The 22,892-nt window shown below is 48.4% G+C and overlaps 1 protein-coding gene across 1 annotated transcript; it reads right to left on the reverse strand.

Annotated features, from left to right (window-relative positions):
• Nucleotides 1-3,143: 3,143 nt before the first annotated feature.
• On the reverse strand, nucleotides 3,144-22,892 carry ccnd2a (cyclin D2, a). The gene is made up of 5 exons (XM_053427510.1): nucleotides 20,966-22,892; nucleotides 19,344-19,559; nucleotides 16,105-16,264; nucleotides 9,154-9,302; nucleotides 3,144-3,641 (listed from the first exon to the last, which is right to left on the reverse strand). Exons 1-5 carry the CDS (start codon nucleotides 21,158-21,160, stop codon nucleotides 3,468-3,470), a joined length of 894 nt encoding a protein of 297 aa, XP_053283485.1. The 5' UTR covers nucleotides 21,161-22,892; the 3' UTR covers nucleotides 3,144-3,467.

The following is a 22,892-nucleotide window of genomic DNA, read 5'->3' on the forward strand; positions in this document are numbered from 1 at the left end:
AGAACATTTCCAGTCGAGTACTCATTTCATGTTCTTCTATCACCTTCTACTTCGTTTTTTTCTGAATGTATCTCTTAAGCAGTAAAATAATTATATTATAATACAAATGTTTATAAAATAGCAGCACACTCAAGTGACACATCACGACTAGGTAATGTTATTTTTTTTTTTGTATAAATGAAACAAATTCATAGCTTTTAGCAGCGCAAAAAGACAACAACAACTCAATAAAAATATTGACACTTTTTTCTTGATGTCTTCACACCTCCTCCTCGGTCCTCTCTTCACTTTGGAATACAGTATCTCTAAAAATCTTAGAAAAACCCTTTTGCGGGTCTGGTCACCCCATAAAATATATCAAACACAAATTGTAAAAGGTGGTCTCAATATATAACACATGCAACAACAAATTGCAGGAAAGAAAAATCACAACCATTTAAGTTTGGGAGAGAGCTTACATCAGACAAACAGAGGCCAAAATGAAGGGGGTTCATTTCAAATATTCATACACGGGGTTGTTTTTGGCAAACGTGTCATTCAATCGCCCGGTTTCATGAGATCCCCACATTCTTCTTCAGTCTGACAAACGTAGACTCAGCAGGTGTCACACACCGTCATGAAAACCAAACTCAAGCATCAAGTCCAAGACACTTTACCGCTCCGAAAAACAAAAAGGACAAAATAAAACAAAAATAAAATAAAAATAAAAAACCTGTCTCTTGTTGCGTGCTGACGTCTGTCCGGCTGATGACACCCCCCCCCCCCACCCCCCCAATGATTTGAAGCAGCAAAGCTCACAAGGGGACGGACATGTGTTCACTGACAGACGCTCGGCCCAGACGAGCAGAAGCCAGCACCGTTAAAAACAAAACAAAAACAAAACAAAAACAAAAAAAAACAATAACAACAACTGACCAACCACTGCGACACACACATCATCAGTTAAGGTGTTTTTTTTGTTTCAGAGCGTTTCAAGGCTCCGCTCCGTCTCGGAAAAAAGAAATGCAAACCTCATTGCCCTCTGAAGAACATGTGCAAATATATAATCGATGTTACAACCACCCGCCCCTGTAGCTCATCGCCGCCCCCCCCCCACCCCCCCCCAGCCCCCCTGTGTGTGACTATCTGTGGCTGTGTTACAGATAAATAAAGAAAAAAAAAAGAAAAATTCAAGTAAAAACAAATATTTTCATTTCTTGACAAAAGTAAAAAGGAGATCAAACAGAACCCATGGATCAGTGAACTCTGTGTCTGTGTGTGTGTTTTTGTGTTTGTGTGTTGGCATTTTGCGATTCATGTTGGCATTTTGTGTTTGTTCAAACTCTCTGCGACGGTCAGACTCATCCGCCCCCCCCCACCCCCCCGTCCATTCGGCTTCGGGTCGGAATGTTTTATGATCGGAATGTCCTCTCGTCTCGTAACTCGGGTGGAAAGCCGTTTGAATGGGACTCTTGCGTGTCAGGGGTATGTCTGATGATTGGGAAACCAGCCCTACAAAGTAAACCAAAGAAAAGGCTAACAAGGAAAATAAAAAAACAATAAAAAAAATTCAAAAAAAATTCAAAGGAAAACATCCATTCACCTCCGGTCACCACCCAACACAATTTCCATTTTAACTCATCTCCTGGGGAGCATGTTCTCAAAGTGCTTTGCCATTGAAATCAAATAGGGGAGCTGGAAACAACCCCGTGTGGGACTCTGGATGCTAGTATCTCTTCATCCTCTAAACCCCCCCCACCCCCCCCCAAAGAAAAGATCATCCTTGCTTGATCTGGCAGTGTCTCAGTTCCTCGTTTCACTTCTGTGTGAGTGGAAACTCTTGAGCGTGTCCGTTCACTGTGTCAGAGCCACGAGAAGCTAAACCCAAACAAACAGAGAGTTCTGTCCTCCCCGTCCGTCTCTAACGTCCTCCCTGTCCTGACCTCCTGTGCCGTGCACCCGTGTGCAGCTCCACAGGGACCGTCTCTGTCCTCCTCACCCTGTTCCCTCCCTGCTCAGTGACACAGAGGAGTCTAACGTCCTCCGGCCTTTTTTCTAGAAACAAGCATCGCTTGCTTTTCAAGACGTCGCCCTCTCCTGGGGGGTTTTAGTTTTTTTTGTACATGCGAGAGGTCTCCGCTCCTCTGTCCGGACTCAAAGCAGCCTTTCATGACTGAGGAAAGGAAACACCATATCGTAACAACGCGAAAAAGAGCAAAGTATCCGTAATATGTCATTAACTGAACGGCAGTAATAAAACCAACACCTCACGTGACCTGTGAGTCCGAGGGGAGACGCCTCGGGGGGGGGGCTCTGAGCAGGAGCCCCTTTCTCACTCGTAGTCCGCGCACGCCGAAGCTCGAGGTCGGGCCACGAGGAGCCGCGACTCAGCGTTAATGCACGAAGGCAGTGATATAGCATAGATGCCCTGTTATATACTGATGGACAAAGTGTGTGTAGCCTCGGGCTCCGTGGACGTTCCTCATGGAACCGTGAGTCCACGACTTGACTTTGCTTAAGTGCCTCACGCTGTAGGATGCACACTGCTAATATAGATACAAGATCACATGTAGCATTCACACACACACAGACACACACGCCACCATGTAGACACAAACACACACACACACACAGGCATGCATGCAAACTGGCATACAAACACGCAGCCACTTGCACCTACACACTGACGCACACACAAGCAGCCTGACAAAAAGGAGCTTATTGATCTCTACTACTCAGTTCCAAAATATGTCCAATAATAACATTAATAATAATATTACGAATACTACTAATAATTATTACCATCCACTCTCTTCCCTGGAATTGGGACCCGCCGACTTTTAGCATAATGTTCTCACAGCGTCCTCCGTCTGTCTCGTCCTCACACAAACACACGTGGACCTTCTGAGGGACGAGGAGCCGGGACACGTGTCCTCCCTCACAGCGGCCACTAATGTCATAGTGATAATACTCATATAAAACTAAACGCAGAGAGAGAGAGAGAGAGAGAAGGAGAGAAATCTTGAACCTCGCTGTGATCCCATGTATGCAACTTTTCTTAATGGTTTCCACAACTTCTACCATAACAGCCTCATTTGTCACGCTATGGTTCAGGTACAATTTAAAGATCATACGATACAATCAAAAGGCAGAATGCAAATATGATTGGCTTCCCTTCTGTATATCCAAGGCACCACAGAGCTTCATCTTGAATCTAATTTGTTGCTTTAAACATCATAGAAAATCAATTTTTTTTTTTGTGGGCAGGCGTTTTGTTTTTTTCTTTTTTGACTTGAAGAACAGAAAAAAATCTACAAAAAAAAAAAAAAAACTAGCAAGCATTGTTCTCTTTCTTTTAAAGGGGCTTGTGTTTTTAAACATTTTTTGTTCTTTTGTTCTTTTTTTTCATCTTTTAAGAATTTTTTTCATGATGCTTCTTTTTTTTTCTTGTTTCTGTGAAATCCTGCGCGACGACGCCCTCTGGTGGTTCACAAGTTGACATCCCGGACGTCTGTGGGGGTGGAGGACTGGTCCAGCTCGTCCAGGCCCTTGTCGCTGGGGCCCCTCTGCGTCTGCTGCTGCTGCTGCTGCTGCTGCCGGCCCTCACGCAGGCTGCTCACCAGCACGCGCTCAATCTGCTCCTGACACTCTTTGAGGACGTCCTGCGGAAAACAAGAAGGAGAACGAGGCGTTAGAATAATATATCAGAATGTGAATCTGCTAAAACAGAGGCAGGAAGTTTCTCTCTCTTCCAAATCAAGCCAGAAAAACTTTCAATATTATCTGATCATACGGGGGACACAGTTTTTTTCATGTCATTTAAAGTTTAAGATTTAAATCCATACATAAAAAAACATTTTAATACTAATATCTAATCAAGTATTCTCCCCTAAGAACTTTTTATTCTCACATATGAACTTTATCCGTCCCTAAACACTTTCTTATCTGCTCAGCATGTAATTAAGACACTTTAATCCACATCAGAAGTTATAGCTCCAAGGTTCTCAAGGGACAAATCATTAGAGTTAACAAGAGAAACATGAAAAGTAAAGTCAGGGCCTGAGAAGCAGGGGCCCCTGGTGGGGCAGCAGATGGGCCCCTGGTGGGCATCTCAGGCCGGGGGTTTTAAATGACCACAGACTCTTTAGCAGCTCCGGCTTCTGCCAGAACTGAACACAGACACGGACCAGACCCAAGCATTACATCAGTCCTGCAGCGCTGTGCACGGAACACCGACCCTATAGTTCTCACGTGCACACACACACACACACACAGACACACACAGACACACACAGAGGCCACGACTTCCTTCATCCCACCCTCACCCTCACCCGGCGACTCTCCTGTTCTCAAACACACACAGAACCCAAACAGAAGTAGCCTTGACAACAGAGCGGCTGAAAACACAGGTAGTACTAAAGCTATGTTAATTACATCCACCTCCTGTGGGAACACAAAGGTGCTGCGTTTTTAACGAGAGCCAGTCTGTGGGCCGGCCGGCCTGCGGGGGATCCATCTGAGGCCGGGCCGGCTCGCCTTTCACCATCAAAGGGCCGCGGCGGCAATCTGAGAATCCACCTGGGACGGGAGCCTCTCACCAGCGCTGAGCCCTCATATCCTTCCCTGATGGAGGGTTGACAGAGGGGACAGGGCAGCGCGGGAGAGGGGGGGGGGGGGGGCGAGGGGGGAGCCGCGGGGGAGGGGGGAGGTCGGAGGAGGCTGTTGAATGGATTGTTTCGCGGGAGAGAAAGGTCAAACTGTCGCGGGGGTGAGGAGCAGCGACGACATGTCATTCAAAATAAAGCAGACGACAAACTAATGTGAACATTCCTGTCAGAGCCACCGGGCTGACACTGCTCCCTGGTGGTGGATCAGGGCAGCGCAGGGGCAGATGCAGGCAGAGCACAACTGAGAGCGCTCATGGCCGGAGGGACGGGTGAAAGTGTACCACTTGTGGAGCGGGGAGACATTCTTCAGCAATTCACAGCTAATTTAAACCTGATGGGCCACAGTCTGAGTCTGGGCCTCAGCTCCTGCTGCAGCTGAGGAGCCGAGAGCCGAGAGCCGAGAGCCGAGAGCACGGCTCGGTGACGAGAGGTCGCGGGGTCAGAGGTCAAACAGCCGGACACATCACAGGGGGAGTCGGGCTTTGTGCTGCCAACGATTTAGAAGATTTCCTCTCGAGTGGAATCTCTTAAAGTGACTCAGGATAAATGCTTTTTATTGCTGATATCTCAAGTCTGCGTGAACCAATCGCTGCCTTGACATCATTTTGATTTGGAGTTCTCCAGCGTTTACCGATGATTAGAGAAGAAAGTGAGATTTTTTTTTGTTCACAATCTGAATCTGATTTGATGTTGGGGGGGGGGGGGCAACAGGTCCGATGTGGAGGAAACCCGACCAGCGTCTGTCCCTTAATCTCCTCCAGAGGTCGGCCGCCAACGAGGGCTTGTGCGCACACACACACACACCGACACACACACTGACACACACACCGACACACACACACACACCTCTCTCTCTCTCTCTCTCACACACACACAGACGAAATCTTCCCACCAACATGCGCCCCATTGGTCATAAAATCCCAATGCCTGTGAGAAATTTAAGTAAAGCGTAGAACATGTTAAGGAACTGCCCGTGTCTTGCCACAAGAATGCTGCTTAAAAGACCCCCCCCCCCCCCCGTCTCTGCATCTCTTTAGAGTTCGATTCCCATGCCAAGCCCCAAGGGCTTTATTCAAGAAACTTTAATGCCTTCAATGTGTGACTTCTGGAAACACCAGTGTGCAGAGGAGCTCTAGGTACTCGCATACTGGTTGACCATGGGAGGTGGTGGTGCTTTACTGGAGCATCTTATTTTGCAGATCTTCCCTTGGAGTTACAGAACTCTCTCTATCCCATCTCACACATCACACTGCAACAATCAGCCGTATGTGCTCCTTGTCCCCGGGCGGCTTTTGCGACACCGGCGGTGGGGGGGGTGGAAGTCGTGCAGACGGAGAAAACCAAAAAGGAAGAAATGTGTGAAGCCGTGGAATGTGTTTAAACTGCTGACTGCACCACAGAAGACAGTGTTAGCTACTCTGGGAGGACTTGGTGGTCAGACAGCTGAAACAAACACACACACACACACACACACACACACACACACACACACACACACACACACTGACGACATACACTACAGATTTCAAGGACTCTAGGGGCTAACGCTGGAAATAAGGAGTCACCACATGACTTGAATTTCAACGAGTCACAATAGAGAATGTGACCTTTCTCTTTCTTCAGCCTGCGTGCCCGAACACCACAAGCAGCGAGGCCTGCAGGCTGCGTCATCTGAGATAATCTTCCCTAATAAATGCATCTTTGTTGCACGGCTCTAACACATTGCTGCTTTAAAAAAAAAAAAAAGACTTCAAATGCAACCTGACGGAAACCAGCTCAGCGATAGTTGGGCCACACTGGAAACCACAGTGATTTTTAAAAAAGAGAAACGAAAACGGACGAAAGAGAGAAAAAAGGGAAAATGTGTTTCCGGTGTCTCCCTCCCCGTCGATCCGGCTCCGTGACTATACCTCCGCTTCCGGCCGAAAGGTAGAAAAGCCCATTGTGTGTTCGTACCACAAAGCGACACTGTGGAATGAAGGCGTGACATTCCTGCCTTGCACAACCCGTGTAAAATGTGCTGTAGTGTGTGTGTGACCGTGACCAGAAAAAAAAAAAACATGAATGAGAGAAGAGAAAAAGACTAAACTGATAAGATCTAGGAAGTGATGGCCTTAAACCCACACATTTCTCTAACCTCAACTTCCTGTTTCACTCATTCAGGATTTAAAACACTTTGACCTTCTTGATATTCACAGGGAATCTACACTTGGTGCCGTCTGTGGAGTTTCCCAGCGTTTAACTGCAGCTTCCGTTTGAGGGATATTCAGAGACTCACAACTGATCTGTCAACACAAATGTCACATGCACATTGTGACTCGGCTCATCAGACACACAGCCAGCCCCCCCCCCCCCTCCCCCAGCCACACCAGGGGTCCAAGATGGTAACGTGGCCCGATCGCGGCTCAACTGGAAAAACCAAAGCTGCTGGGATACCAGAGATGCCAACAGGGAGCTGTGGTGGTTTGGGGGGGTGGTTTGGGGGGGGGGGGGCATGATGCTGTTGGCAGCATCGGCTGCAGAGGTCGGGGATGAAACTGGCTTCTCCTTCATATTTAGCCTGGCTCTCTGGGCTCGACCCGCTACGAGGAGCAACTCTACCGGCTGCCGCTGAAGTGATAAATACAGAGCGACGTGTGTCCATGTTCACTCTCGTTACCCCCCCCCCCAGGTGACTGACGTCCAGCGGGAGGCGGGGGTGTCCCTTGGATGTTGAATTGACGTATGAAGTGGTTCAGCTTGTGGGAGACCAGGGGCGGGTGTTAACGTGACACGATCGACGATCGACGATCAACATTTAGCATTTTTCTTTGGTTGTGTGACAAAACTAAAAAAATGAATCCACGACAAACTGTGTAAATAACACAACAAGACGCCACAACAACTTCTGGGCATTTTGTCCTGCAGGACTTTAATGTGATATCACAAGTCTGATGTGAGTAACTTTATAAACTAAAAGATACTCCGCGTGTTTCTTGGCGGCCTCCTCTGCAGCTTGCACTAAAGCCCTTCATATATGTTGAATTAGGACGGCTGCCCCGTGCTTCGCCTCCTGTGTTTACTGAGAGCCATGGCTTGTCCGAATCCAGGAATGCGAGGAGTTGATCATAGAGACACAGAGCGACTTAATTCCCTCAAGTCTACGACCTCGCAGCCTAAACACACTGAGGCCCTGTGCTGCTGAGGCCAGCTATTTGTTTTTCCTCAGCTGCTGGGCGAGACTTCACACAGCTCGCACCAGAGGGAGCCATGCTTTCCAGCAGTGATGCATTAGGAACCATAGGAGGAGATGAGAGAGGGCTGATTGTCTTGAGGGAAGCACGACACCCCCTCAGTGTCCTTTTCACACTTCAACAACTTTCTTCCTCCTCCTCCTCCTCCTCCTCCTGCCTGGCCTCCTTTTGGGACAGAGTTTAGCATACCGGGGCTTGAGGCCGGGGATCAGTGTCACGGCCTTTGAGCCGCCCCCTGTGCAGCGCGCACACAAGGACACAAATGTTGGTGTTTATATTAAGTCTGCTATTACCAACCGAAAAGCCATTTCCATCGTGTTTGGACTTCTCGTGCCAAGGCGCTGGCCTCCGAGCTGGAGCCGGTCCCTGGACGCCGCTCTGTGGCTGCCCGCTGCCTCTGAACAGTCAGGACCGGTCAAATGCACAGAAAACAAATCCGCCCCACAGAGACTCAGTTGCTCCACTTCATCATGTCCCCGTGTCGGGCTCCTCGGCCTCAGCGGCTCTGCAGCAAAGAGCCGAAGCCCTCCTGCACCCGCCTGATGAAAGCCAGGCGTCCCCGAGCCAGCCGAGGACCCTGTGCCTGTGTTTGGACTCAAACTCACCAGCCACCGTAACAGTCACTGCACCCAGACAGACACACAACGGCCTGGACCGCATTCCTGTCACTGATAGAGCCTACACTGTGTACGCTCTCTACCCCGGCTCAACTTATAGAACTCTTTATGTGAGAGGAGAGGGGACTGATGGAGAGGAAAAGAAATGTGTGCAATCTTCTGCTGCATGGTGATCATTTATTTTAACTTTTTTCCTTGTTCCTCATTTTTTTATATTTCTTCTTATGACACTTACGGGCAGTGGGACCTCTTCAAAATGAGATTGAGGAGGAAGAATCCAGACGAAGAAGATTTCAACATCTCAACGACTGTCTGTTGCAAACACTCACACCCTCAACACGCAGGTTGACAAAAGAACATTTGCGTTTTAACAGATTGCAAAGTTGTGTGAGTGTGTGTGTGTGTGTGTGTGTGTGTGTGTGTGTGTGTGTGGTAATTCAATGAGTTCATTGTGGCATTTCACAGGAGATGTAAACTGAAGGGGGAGATGAAAAGCTTCCAGCAGGGCAGCAGCTGAAAGTATCGACCTCTCAGCAAAACCATGACTAACAAGACCACACTGGAATTCTGCCTTTTTTTTACATTTTCATTTTAGAAAAATAATACTAGTTTCACCGAGCTCCGGGTGGGATTGAGGTGTCATAAAATGAAACTCACCACTTCTGTGTTTGTGATTTTAGCCAGCAGGTCTGTCAGGCTGTCGCCCCACTGTGACTGGTCAGTGGAATCCAGCTGCAGGCCACAGATCGCTGCCCCCACACTTCCTGTAGCAATCATGGAGGGGGGGTACATGGCGAATCTGAAATCTGTCAGGAGGGAGAGAGAGAAACACCAGTTGAGTTGAACGTGCTTTCAGCGAGGGGCGCAGCTACACAAAGAGGGAATCTCTCTGGTTGTTATTATTCACCTGGTGCGGTTTCTAAATTACACTTTGGATTCATGCGCTCCACACAACAGGGCACAGACACACATGCCTCCCGGAGACAATATGATTTGGTAATCTAGCAGTCAGCTAATAAATAATCCCTCCATTGTACCGGGTCTGAACGCAGCGCTCACTAATGACCAGGGGCCTGGATAATGAGGGTTCACTTGGCTTGTAAAGGAGCTGAAAAGCAACCACCCTCACCCGCTCCCCCCCCCCCCCCCCCCCCCGCTCCCCCGCTCCCCAGCCCGGCCCCTTTTCTTCCATCTCCTGAGTAAATCGTGTGCTCGCTGAAAAAAAAAAAAGCCCCATAGCGCTTGGAAAGGGAGGAATAAAGAGGCTCAGTGCCTCTGCCAATGCTCACTGCTGTAGGTCCTTTTTCCACGTGTGGTCACAGGCGTGCGTCTCAAAGACCAATAACCTTGTTAGCTCCCCTCACTGTCATTCATAATGCAAATGAGACAGCTTGTGAACGGGCCAGAAGCCCGAAAAGGCAAGGCAACTGGCATACAGGGGGAGAGCGAGGGAGACACACAGATAGGGAGAGAGAGAGAGGTTTTCACAAACACACACACACACACACACACACACACACACACACACACACACACACACACACACACACACACACACACTCCTTTCTCTCTTTCTTGCTCAACTTCTACCTTTCTCTTTGGACAACACATGGCCTGCTCGGATGGGGGCAGTGAATGGCACACATGCCCCGCTCTTTGTTGCTACAACAGGCCGCGGTTTGCATTGGCGGCCCTCCTATCTTTTAGCATATTAATAGAGTGGCGGACCTGCAAGAGGGGAAGGAAGAAGAGTGTGACTCCATTGTCCAGAGTCATCACCTCATTTCACCCAATTGAGAGACACAGCATCCATCCCCTCTCCGCTGATAACAATTCAGCGCGACAGGCCGGACAAAAAGACTGTGGCCGGAGACGGGGTGGGGGTTGAGCTCGCGGGGTCGGCGGGTGGGGGGGAAGATGAAGAGCGAGGGGATGGCCGGTGTGGCGACAGGGCAACGAGGAGAATAAGAAGGGAAGGTGGTGGGCGGGTCGAGGGGAGAGGGTGTAGACAACTCCGCTGCACATCACTCTTAAGTCTGTGTCCAGAATCTTGTGAGGGTTTCTTGGGGAGAATAAAAGAGTCGCCCTCCAGTGACCCTCCGCTCCTGCCCCCCCATCAACCCCTCCACCCACCCCACAGGCATGCCTCTCCTCCCGGGGCCACCTATGGACTGGAGGAGCGGGGCAGTGGGGGCAGAGGAGCAGCCTGCACATTAACATATTGCCATATTCAATTGCAAAGCAAACTGCACGCAATGGCTCTGAAGGAGATTTTTCTTCCTTCTTTTTTTCTATGTGGAATCAAAGAGGTGGGCCCTTTGATAGCTGTAAAGACAGCCCCCTCACTGCCTTTTTAACATGCACAGCCCGGCGCTTTCTCATCTTGTGGGCTCAGTGTTGACAAATAAATGAACTTATTATACACCCCTGTGTTAGCTGCTGGGCCTCTGCCAAGGGGCGATTTATTAAAGGCTACCTCGAGCCAAGAGGAAGGAGCGCACAAAGCCCCCCGGCATTACATCACTGCTGTAAGAGCACAACTTTCTATAGAGGGGTAACAGGACAAAGGCATACACGGATTTACTGTACGTGTGCAGTGAGTGCAGACTGACAGGCAGGGAGGCAGACACCTCAGAGACAGCGGCCGAGAGACAATGAACCAATTCCTATGCTTTAAGATGCAGACACACACACACACACACACATGCGCGCACACACACTGGGCATAGATGGAGGTTTGTGGGAGAGCTGAGTGGCGGGCAGTGGGCAGCAAGCTGATTTTTCGCACTCAAGACAAGACAGGTCTGTAGCCGAACAAGGACGCGCGCGTGCAGCCGATGCGGGCTGACACTCCGGCCTGGTGGCTGCTGCATGTGGGGGGAAGAATGGCCGTATTTTAGGAGGCCCTCATTGGTATTCATGTGGAGGATAAACAGTGTATGTAGCTGAGTGGGGACGCCTGCGATGGAAAGCTCCCTGTGAGCAGCGGCTGGCTGGCCTGGCCTGCACGCCTCTCACCCCCTTCAATGGCCCTTTCTCCTCCCGGTGCCCCCTCGGCTCCATTCCTCCCTGCTCCCTACCCCGTGAAACTCCATCCCCAGGCCTCTGGTCACACAGGCTGCTTCCCTACATGGCCCACTCCTCCTGGGTGGCTGCTATGCACAGTATGCACATTAAACTTGTAAATTAATTAAAGCTGGAAAGTTGAACAACAGCCAAAAAAAGAAAGAAAAAAGCTCTCCTTTTCACCGGCGGCTCTCGCTCCGGCGCTATAAATCAGGGTCTTGTATTCTATACATGTAGGCCTTATTCACCTTGTTTATTAAAGGAGCGGCATTACTGTGGACTGGTTAAGGCCTAAAACAAACATCATTTGGGGATTGGCATGACAGTAAGTTCCACCATTAATGATACACGGCCCCGGGGAGTCAAAACACGTCTTCGGATGTTCCGCCTGGTGCAGCTCCTCCAGAAATATTAAATATTAACCCCGCGATCACGGCTATCAGTCATATTCCATTCCAGTCCTGTCCCACACAAGTCGCTCTGTGGACGACGAGCGCGAAACGAAACTTGGGAGAGTCTGAGTCACGCAGCCGGCTCGAGCCGATTTCAAGTCATTCGCCAGAAAACAGCATTCCTGTTTAATTATAGCATCCTGTGACAACTCTTTTTTCAGTGTTGCACCATCATCTCCACTGTCACAGCTGCAGCCTCGAGGCGTTGGCAACTATCAGCGACGAGGAGCATTCAGACTTTGAGAAGTTTGAAGGAGGGCTCACTTTGCTTGAAATTCCAAAACTCTTTCTGATCGTCTATATATGTGAAGCTGATTAGATTTAGCCAATCGGGAGCTGAGCAGAGAGAATAACACTGAGACTCAGGTCATTCAAGCTGCCGCCGACATTCACTTCACTTTCAAATAACAAATATTAGTCTGTGGTCACCGCGACCTCCAACTTAAACATGTACGTTTAAAAGGTGTTTTGATTTCTGCTGGATAACGTCCCCCCCACCCAGAGTTAGAAAGCTATCTCCTCATGTTTCTGCAGTGACTCAGCTGGCCGCGGGTATTTAAGAGTGTGGTGCTGATTACACCGGCGAGGTGAGGGGGCGCCCACTCAGGACGTGCCACTCCATGATTCACTCTGTGTCACAGGTTTGGGGCGCACACTGTCAGGAAGCGTCCTCCGGCTCCGCGTGTTGACGATTCAGCCAAACCGGACGTGATGGTGAGCGAACGATAATTTGTTGGAGCAAGTGGCCAATTTGTCGGGGGTTCTGACTCATCGCACATGAAAGGGGCTTTTATGTAAACAAACACCAGTAAAGAATTTTTCATTGACCACATCTGAAGATGAATCATTCGTCTCCAGAACGCCGAGCTGGGAGCCTGGAGGGGATTCTCCGCAGCAGCAGCAGCAGCAGCAGCAGCAGCCGCTCGGAGAGGAAGCATTCCTGCCTCCGGACCAGTGAAACTTAACATCCTCAGTGCATGAGTCACTTCAGAACATCTGAGTGGTCACTGTTGCATAAAAAAATGGGCAAGTTCCCTTCCTGAAGTTTGGGCGCAGGACTTGGAAAGCTTTGGGGGATACGAGGACAAAAAACTGAACAGACACATTTTTTAACATTAGGCAAATCTCTTATGACAGCTGTGTACTTCTTCATTGTTCTGCAATAAGAATGAAGTGTATTTCAACATGTGATCCAACATATAACTCTTACGGGTTGTATAACCAAGCAAACAGTGGAATAAGCTGTGTTCCTGCAGTGGGCACGAGAATATGATTCCAGGCGACAACTGTGTGAAAGTTGAGAAGAGCAGGGTTTATACAAACCGCTCCCTCATTTAGTAAATAAGATTTACTGTAATATGCTGCACAATAAGAGCAAATGGCTCCTTCCAGGGCAAAGTTGGTAGAAATCTCCAAGAGTGAAAGTGAAGCCATAAGAAAGAGCTCGACCTCTCTCATGTTTGTTAGCTGGTGAATCATTAGTGTGTCTAACTCTAACCAGTTAATCACAACCCAGAGACACTTCCACATTCCAGAAACAAAAATACTTTTCCACCGATGAAAGTAATCGGTTACTTAAACGACTATTATCTAAGTCCAGGCTTGTATCAAAACGCTCTTTGTGTCTTCCACGACAATTGACTCTCTCTCTCTCGGACAGAACCGTTGGCCCCAATCCAGAAATTTTCTTTTGATCAACTTCTAAATCCATTGTCACCACTCCATGCATACCATTACAGAGAGCGCTATTGGAGTTGGTATATATATTTAACAAAAAAAAAAAAGAAAAACTATAATCCCTGCCAATATGGCACGAAGACGGAGCTCAATAACTGCAGAGGACAGGTTGGGGGTGCATCTGTCTGCCCCATGCCCCCCGTCCATTCTCCCACTTTACCTCAATTGAATAAGAATGGAAGAGGAAGCTCGGAGTGCTTGGTGTCTGTGTGGAGGAATGGAGGTTCATAATCTCCCTTAATGAGCTTGTTTCTGGGCTATTATCCGGCGGCCTGCCTGAGGGAAGCGCTGGTGTTTCCTATCAAGTGGCCCCGCAGCGCTGACCCTCGCACGGCTCTGCATATGAAATGTAAGGGCCGAGCCTTTTGTCTCCTTTCTCTCAGCCTCTAGCTGAGCCCCCCGAGCCATTTGCATAGTCGTGAATGGACCAGCCAATGTTATTAATTAATACAGAGCCAGCCTGCGCCACCTGACAAAATCCCACCGAGTGGCTCGAACGGAACTGTTTCATCAAAAGAGAGGAGCCATTAGGGACGAGAGGCCTTATTCTCCACTTCTCCTCGTCGCTCTCTTGTTCCCCCGGAAAACAGAGAGCCGCGGTTTTCATGCGTGTTTTTCTTTTTCACTATAGGGGCAGCGGCGGTGGGAGTAGTGGTGGGCGGTGGTTTGAATGGGCTGCATGGAATGGGAAGGCCACAGGTGACCCGTTGTCAAACGTCTTGCAAATGTAAATCCTCGGCTCCTTCTGCCGTGACTTTACCTTCTCAGCAGATAACCCCTCGAGGATTTACGGCTGGGAACGTTCCGCAAACGAGGTTTCGAATTCCCGGCGATGTTCAGATGCATCAAATTGTTGACTCACTCACTAACTCATGCTCTCTCTCTCTCTCTCTCTCTCTCTCCGCCTTGCCTTCACTCTCTGTTTGCCTGGATACAGGTCTGAGGAGAGCATGCACAGACAAATGACCTGTTGCTAATCCAGAGCTAACTCCAGAGAGTCTCCCCCTCTAAAAACACAATGTCAGGAGGACGACTCCAGGAGGCTCGTAAATGTATTTCCACTGCCTCATTGGAGCAATTAAGGACAAAGTGCATGCCGAGTCTTTCACAATGTTGCTTTGGGGAAGAGATCCGAGCACAGACACGCTGTCATTCCACACATTATTCCGCTGGCACGAGACGACGAAGAGAAAAAACAGATCTGGAGAAGAGGGCGTTTTTCTCACCCTGTCATATCGATTGCACAATCAGAGCAGGGGATTCCATCGCTTTATGTGTTAAATACCTGTCGCCTCCCTCGTATCTATTCATCTACACACACTCCCGTGGATGATGTCAGCGCAAGGAGCCATTTTCCCATGAAGGGTTGTTGTTTGAGCGTTTCAGAAAACACGGTGGTGTTGATGATGGAGAGTCACTCAGACAGGGAGAAAGGAAGAGAGGAGACAAAAGCCGTATTGTAATAAATCAATTCTTATGGATTGTTAAAGGGGCTGGTGGAGGCGCCGGTTTTCACAGCACTCCACCTCGTGTCTCTGAAGGAGGTGGGCGGAGGTGGCGCAAACAGGAGAAACCTGCCCTATAGAGAATCCCGACATGGGAACTCAACATGGGAAAGCTATCATGTCCTCCAGCTGTAGGGCGGGGAGGCGTGAGAAGGTGGTGGAGGTGCGGGGAAGGTGGGGGCAGGAGAGATATGAAAACACGACATGCCTTAGAATTGCCCGTGCAAAAACAATACGTTCCTCTGGCTCTTCCCTCACTCCTCTGTTCTCCCCTGCGTCTTCCCCTGCCTCCACCGGGGCCGTCTCCTCAGATCATGTTAAGGGCTCCTCGTTCCTCCCACGACTCTCTGGATGTTTGATCTCAAGGGAACAATTCCCCTCAAGAGCCGAGAGACAATGGCCCTCCTGCCTCCGCCCCTGTCCATTCCTCTTCTCGACCCTGTGCGACATGGGAATGCCCCTCAACCAGGCAGAATCTGCTTTGAAGTGTTACTGGATGCTCTGCAAGCCACTGATACGCCTCTGGAACACCACCGCATACCAGCCCGGGAGAAGACAGATGATGGACATCAGAACCTAAGAGTCTGACGCTTAAATGTCTTCCATGACACAGGCTTTTCTTATGCAGAACATTTTCCCCCCTGGAGGTAATGCATCTCACTTGAGTTACTGCGGGCCGTGACTGGCCCACGGCACACAGAGCTGTTGCCGCATGTTATGGAGCGACGAGGGCTTTTGATACGTCGCAGAAATAAGATTTGACCCTTTGCACACAACGTAAGGTCATCTTTTTCTCGACTGCTCGTCAGGACACACAATTACAAACGTTAGCTGTGATTGCTTCCTACCTGTGGCGCAGAGGGCGATGAAGGTCTGGACATGTTTGCGTATAAGTGCCAGCTTATCCTCAGGCAGCGGCAGCCTCCTCACAATGTGCTCAATGAAGTCGTTCGGCGTCACCGCTGCCAAGTTCCACTTCAACTTCCCCAACACCACCAGTTCCCATTCCTGGAGAGAGGGAGGGGGGAGGGAGGGAGGGACGGAGGGAGGGAGGGAGGGAAGGGGAAGGAGAGAGAGAGAGTTGACCGAAAATGAGAAAAAGGACTGAGAGTGTTTAAGTGACACAAAGTACGACCACATATTTACATACTGAGGCAGTTTTAGGCACAGCTGTTCGAGACTGCGGCCTCAAAGTGTGTGAATGCGACTCGGTGGGCCCCCGGGGGCCCCTGTACAGTGGCCAGGGTGTGGGGGTTAAGCATTATTGTTATTGCATTAGCGTCTGCTTGGCCAGGCCTGGGACAGAGAAACACCAGCAGCGCCACCAACTCAGGTGACCTCACAACACTGCCTCCCTCCCCCGTCTGTCTGTCTGGCATCTGGGGACTTTCCTAAAGAGGCCCACCAGAGGTTCTACAGTGTGTGTGTGTGTGTGTACAGTGAATATGGATAGGAAGGCTGTGCTTGTTGAGCAGGATCAGCAGTAAACCCTTGTAATCTTAAAAAAGTTTAAAAAGTTGTTTAATCTGTTTGCTCAATCTCTAATTCATTTAAATTATAAAAACCCTTCATTGTGCAAAACAACACTAAACGTGATTATTTCCTTTTTTGCATCCTGTGTTTCACAGAATATTTTTTTTACGTCTTACGCTCAACTTACATAAACGAGGTCAAGAGCCAAATAAAAGATCAAGACTTCTTTCTAAATCATTCACAACCCGTTTCTCAGGGGGAACATTTCACATTAAAGGGCTTCAAATCAAACATGACTCAACTCCCTGTGTTATCGAATTTGCCTGAATTAACCGCTCTGGACTTCACAAAACCTTTTAATGCGGGTCTCCTGGGAAAAATGTGCTGTGAGATGAGTGTCGGTGGGAGGTTGGGTGGTGGGGGGGGGGAGCTATAGGTGTGGCGTCCTCTTCTCTCGGTGCCTTGTTGTACTTTCACTTCTCAGCAGAGGTGATCAACGGAAGAGTCGGTGACTAATTTGGGAAATAAATGTGGTGGTTTGGTTCCGGACTGCAGCCTTGTGACCGGGACTATGGATGCTCCTCATTTTCCCTCTCAGAGAGAGAGAGAGAGAGAGAGAGAAAGAGAGAGAGAGAGAGAGAGAGAGAGAGAGACCACATGGACTCAGTCATGAGACAATTCAACATGGCTGCCGTGGACCCTGCTACCAGCTCAGGCTCAAAGTGACCTTTTTCTTGCCTCGTCTGATTTTTCTCCTCAATGTCAGTGACGTGGACTCATGGGAAAATTTAAACTACTCATATGGGAGGAAATAGGAAAACTAACACCCTTTTGATTTTGAGGGTGAAACAATCATCTGATCGGTTTGAAGAAGAGAGCAACAAAAATCTGGGAGATCCGATTATTTGATCGAATGCAAATCTTCCGGCAGCGGTTTGTCGACTGCAGCCGCTCTCGTGCATCATGGCTGCCTCCTGCTCTCAAACAGCCTTTTCAAATCGGTGCCGGCGAGCAAGACTCAATCCAGCGAAGGGCTGCAGTGACAAACCTTGCAACACAGGCTCTGTGCTGACAGAGTGGCAGGCAAGCACCCACTTCCTTCTGCTACTCTTGCCTTCCTCTGGTCACACCTTCTTTGTAACGTTGCGGTTCTTTTTACAAGAAATTGTTACCAAAGATGAGAAGAAAAAAAAAGAAACACACCAAAAAAAAAAAAAGGAGAAAAAGAAACGATCACATGCCCTGAGCAGCTGATCTCTGTTTCCTGTATCTGCATGTCAGCCAAAATACTGCCTTATACAGAGACACTGAGCGGAGGCCTCAGCAAACCGGTTCAAGGACTGAGGGCTTTGTCTGCAGAGGGAGCACAAAGGTAGGAGGCTACACGCAGCAGGCTGCACGCTGCTGCACACGACCTCCACCTCAGGTTAACCACACGCCCACTGTGGTGTTTCAAATGGTCACCTTGTACCAGTCCACCCCTCCGACTGACCACTCCGCTGACTAGTGAACCCTTCGCTCGGCAGACGGGCGAATTAACTCTGACACGATATTCTCAAGCAGAGAAATACATTCCAGAAAATTATCCAACAAAAAACCAACAGAAGCTTGTGAAGAACTTAGGCAGGGGGGGAGGGGGGGGGGGGGAGGGGGGAGGCACGCTGCAGCAATCAGCACGGCGGCGGCGGCGGCGGGCAGAGAGCCGCCCGCCAGTCAGGCAGCGAGGCAGGCCTGCAAACATCAGCCACGTCTGAATCATTATATGTGGCCTCTTTCACAACATGGGTGGGATTGGTTGTTGTTTACCGAGGAATGTTTGTGTAGCACCGCAAGCGCAGCGGGGAAATACTTATCTGATGTGAAAACCCAGTTAATTAATCGGTTTGCGCTGGTGAAAGCAGCTGGTGTTATCAGGCCAGAGCGGCCTTATCAAATAAATAGGACAGAGAGGAATGACATTTATGCTGCTCTGCCCCTGCATCATCAGTTATGTACATGTGCACGTGCTGTAACCTATGCGTGGAATAATGTGTCAGGAGCAAAAGCAGCGTGACACAAACGTCAGAAACGTGTGCGGTTATTTTGGGATGAAAGTTAAACTGTAAAAGGCAAACTTGAATTTCTCTTGTGTGTGTGTGTCTCTCTCTCGCTCTCTCTCTCTCTCTCACTGACAGGAACAGAGTCAGAACTTTGGCTGGAGTTCAAGCTGACCTCGTTGCTCTGTGCAAATATCTGCCACCAGATGGCGATGGAGACCATCCTGTACAGTGAAGAGAGCCCTTGTGGGACAATTCACTGAGGGGCTCCTGCTTTTTTTTCGTGGATCTTTGATGACGGCGAGGCGCAGAGCTGGAGACTGACCGACACATTCGGGAGAAACCCAGACCAGCTCTGGTGTTTGGACTGAGATGTTCTCTCAGCTCAATTGTTAAATAAACACATTTTATTACCTCAAAATCAAATGCAATAAAAAAAACCTGTTGACTCTGAAGTAAACATGATGCAGAAACATGTCATGGAACTATAACCTTGTTTGGGGATGACATCATGAACTCTAAGTGGTGCCCATGTGAAGTTTGTGTGCACAAAACCTTTTGAGGCAAATGTTGCTTACCAGCAGCTCTTGAGGTCTGATGGAGTTATCTGTGTAGATGCAAAGCTTCTCTGCAGTTAGTGGACGAGTCTCTTTCAATTTGGATGCGAGGAACATGCAGACTGCGCCCAGCAGCTGCAGGTTGCACTTTTTGGTGGGTACCACGGCTAAAAATCTGTCCAAGTAGTTCATGGCCAAGGGGAAAACTTCTTCCTCGCACTTCTGCTCCTCACAGACCTGAATAAAAGAGACAATGCAGCAACAGTTTAGCATCTGCGCGCAGCCGCCCATCCTGCAGTGACCTTGCTTTATTTCCCAGCACTTGAAAAGTATATAAAACCTTTATGACACAACGAAACAAACGTCTAAATACATAAAGAGCGCATATAAATTCAATGACACACATAGTTGGGGCCCGGCCAAGATTTTGCGCCCAGCCCTAATCGGTTGCGACATCATGAATTAAATCGAAATACAATATTTCACAAAGAATGAAATAAGTCCGGGACACAAACTGTCAATAGAGTCACATTCCTGCAGTTCACTGGTTAAGAAATGAATTCAAGTCGCAATCAGCCGAAGCCAAAAACACCCCGACAGCGCAGCACACGGAAACAGACTTTTCTTCATTCGTCATATTTTCATAAAATAATTAAAAATATAAATAAATTATCCACGGCGGTTTTTTTCACATCATAATGTTCATTGGTCCTTTCCATATCATACCCGACAATTCCTATCCAAATGCACGCGCCGCAAATATGAATAAAATGTCAAAATAAAAGACGAGTAGCGAGAGGTTGGTGTGGCGTGCGTCACCGCCGAGCCGATATGTTCATTTCAAAAATTAATTAAAAATCCCCAGTGCGTCGCACCGGAATAATATTGACATGAAAATAAAGATCGAAGCCCGGGGAATGTTTACAGGTGGGTGTTGATCAGAAATAATCGATCAGGGGACAAGAATCGAACACAATTCCAGAGTGAGGCGATGCGACGGGGGGAAGAGCAAGAGGAGAGATAAGGCCCTCGCCCCTTCCGACACTTAAAATAGATGCGTTAAATGTTCGCAAGGCTTTTTGAGATCATTTCTATATTCCGCGGACACCCAGGAGCCCCATCTGTCAATGCCGACGGGCTTCGAGCGCTGTTATTGCGTTTATGACACAGTAAAGTCCCGTTTAAAGCCACGAGCGCTCCTGTAAAAAACCAACATGGCGATGGAGAAGCGCAAGGCAGCAGCGCATCGGGGAGTGCATACGTGTGCATGGAAATATTCAGCCTAAGTAAAATAATAACAGTAAAGAATCAACACGCAGCTGGCGCACGCGGCCGGGGAAGCGTTTAAAAGAAAATCGGACGTGTCGCGGATTTCTCGAGCTTTCAGAAACGCGGTGGCTCGCGAGCGGACTTTAAACGTGGTACGACAAAAAAAAAAAAAAAAAAAAACTCGAGAAAACGACGCGTTCAACGAGGAATAAACAGCGAGAAACCAGAACCGGGAGCGAGACGTGTTGTCCGTCTAATGCAAACCGAGCTCCGCAAAGCAGCGAAGGCAACAAGTCAGGGGGCTCAAAGAAGTCGAGCACGGAAATAATAAGCCTGTATAAGGCTTGTCAGCAGTCGGGTGTCTCGGTGTGTACCTCCAACATCCAAGTAGCCAACATCCTCCTCATGAACGGCTGGATGTCTTTCTGGACGCCTTTGAAATAGGAATATTGGGGTAGAAACCTCTCCTCGATGGTCAGCAAGCTCTGCAGGACCCTGTCATCGCACAGGAGGTTGGGATCGGGACGAGCTCGTATGACGGTGTCCATTTCGAGGCAGAGCAGCTCCATGGTGCCGCTGGTGCTTTCACTTAAGTAGAAAAAAGTCGGATTTCTCTCTCGGCGGCGGCGGAAAGCAGTGCGGCGGAGTTAAAAACGCAAAGAAAGGGATGGCAGGGAAAGTGTATTGGAGGCATAAGAAAGTGAGACTGCAGGGGCTCCGTCAGAGTAGTCCTGCCTCTCCTTGTTGAGAACTTTTTCCTCTCTCCCCACAGTGCGCCTCTACTTTCATCCGCCTGGCTCCGGCAGGCGCATGCATTTCAAGCCTGCCCAGCGTGCGCCACTGACGCAATTCACTTCATTACCTCTGTATAGACCAGACGCAACACGCTGCTCGCACTCCTCTTCCTTCCACTCAGGCATGCGAGGCAACTTTTTCTATTAAACTCGTTTCTTTGTAAAACTCTCGCCAAACGCAGACGCAACAACACAAAGACACAAGCACAAGACAAAATCAAACTTACACCGAGGTTAACAGGACTTTACGCACATTTAAGGACTTATGAGATCAAATAAACAAATGTTATCGTTTGTTTGGATGAATCAAATATATCCAGCTGATAAGGGTTTAGTGAAAGTATGATGCTGGCAGGTTGAAGAGATGATTTATGTGTGTTTTTTGTGCACTTATTTCAGAATCTTGATTGTGATAAGAGGATGATCATATGATATTGTCATTTATGCAATAACACAGTATAAATAAATGACTGTCTGGTTCATAATTACGCACATTTACAGCTGTTACAAGCCACAATGAGCCCAGTTTACTCCCAGTAGAGCAACAAGTGTCCCTTGTGAATGTGAACTGAATATGAGTTTAAAGGAAGATCAATACAAAGAAAGTGATTAATTAGTATTGATTTCTGATTTAAACAAGTTGTCTGAGAGTTTCTTTTTAGTTTTGTTTCAATGGACTCAATGAACCTGCGCTGAGGATGTCGCATGTAGATACTGGATGTGGCCATAAAGGCTGCATGTTAACTTACAGAGGTCACACACACACACACACATACACACACAGACACACACACACGCACACACGCTTTGTCGACCATTTTTTTTAATAGCTGCCTCTAACTGCTTGTGGTTGGTGAGATAGCTTTCTAGGAAATTTGAGGCAGCGTTGAACTTTTTTCTTCTTCTTCTGCACAACCTTCTCGTAAAGACAACACACAGATCGTTGGTTTGGTTATTTTAGCACAAAAAAAAACAATATTCCTGCTATAAATCACCTTTTCAATCCATTTAGGGATAAAAATATATATATAAAAAAAAGTTTGACCAAAGCAGGTGGAAACTCAGAGTGTAAAGTAAATGAGCAGATAATTAAAAAAATGACTGCCAAATGATTTAGCCTCACATGGCAGCCACAAAGAGAATCTGCATGGGTAAATATGCTAATCCCTCTGCTATTCTTAGTCAACTTCAAAGAGCCCGAGCCCTGAATGAAACAAGACTGAAGTGCATGAGGGGAAGACTGCGGGACTGTAAAATCCTCAGAGCTTTAGAGCTGTTAATTTCCATCCGAGGCTCGCTGGTTGTATAGCTGTGCTTGTGAGAAAAACTGGGGGAAATGTCTCTTTAAAGTTTTTTCTTTTTTTTTTCTCCTCCAGTCTAAGTTGTTTCCTCCTCCCTGTGTGTCTGCGCGCAGGAGCCAATGGTTCCTCAGCGCACCACCGCCGCTGTGCGATTGTTACTGGGCAGACTTCTTCTATACCTTCCTCCCTCCCTCTCTCTCTCTCTC

The sequence above is a fragment of the Pleuronectes platessa genome, chromosome 7, assembly GCF_947347685.1.
Source record: "Pleuronectes platessa chromosome 7, fPlePla1.1, whole genome shotgun sequence".
NCBI lineage: Eukaryota > Metazoa > Chordata > Actinopteri > Pleuronectiformes > Pleuronectidae > Pleuronectes > Pleuronectes platessa.